The 5,116-nt window shown below is 34.9% G+C and overlaps 1 protein-coding gene across 1 annotated transcript; it reads right to left on the reverse strand.

The window, feature by feature from the left end:
• Window positions 1–3,324: 3,324 nt before the first annotated feature.
• Window positions 3,325–4,447, reverse strand: LOC149546665 (AA13 family lytic polysaccharide monooxygenase NCU08746-like). The gene is made up of 3 exons (XM_089794640.1): window positions 4,321–4,447; window positions 3,844–4,005; window positions 3,325–3,737 (listed from the first exon to the last, which is right to left on the reverse strand). Exons 1-3 carry the CDS (start codon window positions 4,399–4,401, stop codon window positions 3,498–3,500), a joined length of 483 nt encoding a protein of 160 aa, XP_089650766.1. The 5' UTR covers window positions 4,402–4,447; the 3' UTR covers window positions 3,325–3,497.
• Between the last annotated feature and the right edge of the window lie 669 nt (window positions 4,448–5,116).

Raw genomic sequence — 5,116 nt, forward strand, 5'->3', positions numbered from 1 at the left:
ATTTCTTCCAAGGTTATATTGAAAATCACCTCCCCTCATATATTTCACCTTCATGATCGGACACCACCTAGTCTTCTTATTAATCAATCTCCAACTTATCTAAGTCATTAAGGCTATATTAAGATCAAATTTTCTTCTAAAGTTTAACCCTCCTCATGATTTTAGTTTACAAACCTCTTTCCATGCAACTAAACTCATCCTTGAGTGGTACTCTGTCCCAATCCACAGCGAATTTCATTGGATTTTCTCAATTGCATTTCTAATCTTACCATGTATTATGAAGATGGACAAAAAGTAAATAGGGATACCTTGTAAGGAGGGACTGAGAATTTTTAATTTGCCTACATTACTATGGATCTTGCCTTTCCATCTTACTAGCTTCCTTTGGGTGTGTTCAATAATGGTGTTCCAAAATTGGGGAGGTGCCTCTTTAAAAATGAGGGGTAATCCCAAATAAGTATCTGAGAGGTCATCATGTTGGCATTGCAATTCTTTAGTTATTTTATCCTGCAAACTTATCATGGATTTAAAGAAGTAGATATTACTCTTATAATTGTTGATATATTTTCTAGACAGAATAGCATAATCCCCTAATCAATTCTTCCAATGTCTAGGATCCCTAATGAACGTAATTTCATAGAGGAACATGTCATCCACAAACTATTGTATCACCCCTAGAGGGAGAGTGAGAGTAGTCGTTGGTTTGATGCATTTTAACTACCCACTATCTACCATGGCCAAGAAGTTCCTTTGAAGGACTACAACCACAATAATGAATAGATACGGGGATAGGGGATCCCCCTATCTCACCCTCATCATCATGTTATTCCCCCCCCCCTAGAGATCCATTAAAATGAACAACAAACTACAAAAGAATTAGCTATATCTTTAACTATTGAGATGAATCACCCTTAGTCAACCACTGAATTTGTGATCGTTACTTCTAAAAGATCTCTTGCTTCACGGTTATATGCCTCAATTTTTCCTTACCTAAATTTCTTCACTAGTGAGGTCCTCCTCCATGTCTCCATTAGCCATTAAAAATTGACATTCCTCAAGCTTCTTCTCAATCTCTTTCTTGTTTTTAAAGGTATCCCCAAATGTCATCTTTTACCAACATGTAACCTCTCTTCTTATGATCTCAAGTTTCTTAGCAATCCTAAACATGACACATCCCTCCACCTTAGAGTTTCACCAAGTCCTCACACTCTCTAAAGTCATGATGGGAGTGGATCATGATCTCATATCTAAATAAGTTAATGCCCTAAGGGTTGTGTTTATCTAGGTGCTACACAAAATCATGGAGTAGTCTAATATAGTGCTTGGGAATACACCTAGGGAGGTGGATGGGAGTACATTCCAACCTCTCAAAATCAACACTCTATCCAGCCTCACTTGGATGAGGTTATTACTGGACCTATTATTTGACCAAGTCAAGATGGTACCACTCAGGTTGATGTCCACTAAATCATTCTACTTTTGGAAATTATTTAAGCTATACATACTATTAGAGTAATCCTCAAGACCCCCCCATTTCTCCGAAGGATACAAACAAGTGTTGAAGTCCAGAACACACACCTAGTTAGCAGACAACTACCACCAACTACACAAGATGCATCCTCACAAAGTTGCATTCTCCCACCCTGCATATTGGGAGCATATAAATTAAGTAAATTCCTTTTCTACAACCTCACAGACTAGCAAATGTGAAGAAAATGAGATCATCTTACCTGAAATCTTGTTTGGGTCCCATATAGTGGCAATGACACCTAATGCACTATTAGCCTCACTATATACGAAGCAAACACCTAGCCAAATGTAGGCTATCATCTATTCAAAAAAATTCAAAGATATTTTAAATTCCTATAGAGGAATAATATCCACTATATGCTCTAAAATCTTAATTTTGATAATATATTATTTCCTAGGGCTTTTAAGCCCTCTTATATTCTAGGAGATAAACTTCATTTTTGGCATCTCTGTGTGTCTTCCAAGGTAAGCTGAGTACCTTGATAAATATACCACATTATACCTTTTAGTCTGATGGTCACCTCCAAGGATCTTTTGACATTAGAATCTGAATCAACATTAGCTTCGACGAATCCTCTTATTTTCTTCTTCACCATCTCCCAACCCCCATTTTGGTCCACTGAGGGCAACTCTAGCGCAGATAAAAATTCTAGGTTATGATGAATGGGAGAGAGTGCCTCCTGGTATATTGGGAGTGAAAGCATTAGGGAGCCAATGGGATCACCTAAACGCACCATATCCTCCTTACTAACAGTAAATGGGATCTCATCTTGCTTTTGAGTTTCTCCAAGGGCAACCATATCTTAGACAGGCTCAAAAATCCATAGATCAGTTTTTACAATGTGTATTAATGTTAATAATGTCTATAGATCTATATTTATAAATAAAATTTTAAAAAAATTCATTAAAAATACAAAGTGAATACAATATTACTAGCTTACAATAAAATAAATTATGAATCAATGCTATTATAGAATTATTTTCTTTATTTCTCTTATATTTCAAATCAAGTCAATTTCATTAAAGATAGTAAAAAGAACAATAAAATAAAATTACAATTAATATAGCTATATGAATTTTAACACTATAATTATAGAAAAGGAATTATAATGATTATGGAAACTAAAAATAACAGTTGAAATTAAAATTAATAACGAGAAACATTTAGCTATTAAAAAAAACTATTATTATTTTAATATTGAAAACATATTATCTTATGTATGAGTTGTTTTTTATTTATTTTATTTTATTTTTATCTGTAAATGGCCGAAGCCTAGATTAATTATTGTTATTTACTATAATTAATTATTATTTTTATGTGTTAAGTGAATCTGAACTCAAGACTTGCCACATAAGAGGCTCACAAGTTACTATTGTCTTATAGGCTATTGCCTTTATGTATGAATTATTTTTGTTATAATAAATTTAAATATTATATAATTTATACTTTTAAATTATTTTATTGATAATTATTAAACAATTTTATTTTAATTAATAATCAAAATAATATTTAGTTAAATAAATTTGAATGGCTCGTTATGATATAAAATTTTAAACTAATGCAAAAGTCGGACATTTTTAAAGATGAAACATTAAGGATTCAAAATTTATAGATTTAATACCCCGTTCATTAAATAGCACTCCAATCATAACGTTATGTAGTCATATGGTTTCCACATCCGTATAATTATTCCAACAACAACTAATAAAACCCATATCGCTTCAAATATTGGCCATAAGCTAGTTTTGCACTCTTAAGAAACATAAAACTCTCTAGATCAAAGACAGCGAGACTAAAGAAAAACCTGGTTATATATTTACATTCATAAAAGTACAGATAATATAGATATGCAGTATACCCCTTACTGCGTTAACATAATAATAATAAAATAGATGTACGCGGTAGAGTAGAGCGCTTATTGCATATGCATTATAAGTTGGAGCGCCGCGTGATTAGATTTATATGATCACAGAACCTGGCGAAGACTCGGCCCGAAGATTGTCCCTGTGACGGCGCAAGCAGTGGTGTTGTGGCAGTCATGACCACAAGAGACCTTCCAAAACACAGTTTCCACGTAATGAGACTTGGCATAATCTTCAGGAACACTCAGTGGCCGGTTATTGTCTGGCGCCCAGCATACACTGTTATCATTATCAAAGCTCACCACCATTGGCTTGTACTCGTATGCCATTCCCTTACTCAATGTCTTAAACAAGAAATAAACAAAAAAGATGATTAGGATCAATACATTATTAATAAGAGGGATTAGAAAATACATTATATATTAAAGAAGATGTTTAACAAAAACATACAACAGAGCTGGCCCAGGCATCGCCAGGAGTCCAGGTCATGTTATCCACGGCAGAAGGCTCCCAATTGCCCAGCTCTGAACTGTTTCCAACGATCTTAAATACTTGCCCAAACTCAGCTCGTTGGACCATCACAAACGTCACGATCACATCATCTTGTTGCTCCTGCAAGCACACCAAGAGATACATAATTTCCTAGTATTTTTTAGATAGACAACAGAAACATTATGCAAAGATTATGATCACATATTGTCCCTGCAAACAAATAAATATAGAGCAGGCCTTTGTTTCCGATTTTAGTTATACTTTGTAATTAGATTTTTAAGAAAGTTATTACAAGGTATCAGTTCACACTTCATCATCTATTATCTAGCAAGCCAAATGGACCATGAAACAAAATAAATCCACATTACTTAATTTTACTAACTATATTGTGGACTATAATGATAGAAAACAGAAGAGCAGTTCAAATTTTCATACCAAAGAAGCTGGGACTGCATGAAGGCTAACAACACCCACAAATAAGAAGAACAGGGCAAGGCTTTTCATCTGGACGGCCATGGACTTTGTTTGCTCAGAGCAATGTGAGAGAGAGAGAGAGAGGGGAAGATGTTGAGAAAAGCAGACGGGAGGGACCTTGATATAGAGTGATAAAGTTAGTGACCAGAATTTACGCACATTATTGAAAATGAGGTTGGCCTTATCCTCAACCCTAAGGGCAGTAAGATACGCGGTTCTTATTTTGCCAGGTATGCGACAATGACGCCGATAGGGACTGCACAGACATTTATTGCATTTAAGTTGTCGTTCCCCCTAGACCTCTTTGAAGGGGAATATGCTATGACGGACGGTGATTTAAAAAACTGAAAAAAAACCGTTCTAATTTAGAGGATAAAGGCTCGTTAAATACGAATTTAAAGAGGCCAAAGGCGATTGATTTCTTCATCCCTTCTTAAAAGTCTGTAAATCATTACAAGTTTACCCTAGATTATACTCACCATTCGCATCTTTTGTAGATTCTGACTTAATTTGTGTGGAAGATTTCATAATCGTCATGTGTAAAATTCTACATGCGCTGCCCGTGAATCCGATATCGTGAAGTTAGGACCGTTCATTTAGTTTTCTCAACTAGTTATAGGCCAACTGTGAGTGTATTCCTACAAAAATGACTGATAACGACGGCGCTTGCATTTAATGGGGGCACGTAGAAGGTCGAAGGCGACAATGTTAGTAATGTAATTACACTGAATAACGCAATTGTTTTTAAGTTCATGTC

This window comes from Cupressus sempervirens, chromosome 7, assembly GCF_028749045.1.
Source record: "Cupressus sempervirens isolate cs-2001-9-10 chromosome 7, ASM2874904v1, whole genome shotgun sequence".
NCBI lineage: Eukaryota > Viridiplantae > Streptophyta > Pinopsida > Cupressales > Cupressaceae > Cupressus > Cupressus sempervirens.

Excerpts from the sequence above, each read along its gene's own strand:
- LOC149546665 (XM_089794640.1), bottom strand. The coding sequence starts at position 4,401 with ATGGCCGTCCAGATGAAAAGCCTTGCCCTGTTCTTCTTATTTGTGGGT. Across the intron at positions 4,006-4,320 it reads ATGCAGTCCCAGCTTCTTTG|GAGCAACAAGATGATGTGAT; the intron begins GTATGAAAATTT and ends GTGTGCTTGCAG. Across the intron at positions 3,738-3,843 it reads ATGCCTGGGCCAGCTCTGTT|ACATTGAGTAAGGGAATGGC; the intron begins GTATGTTTTTGT and ends TTCTTGTTTAAG.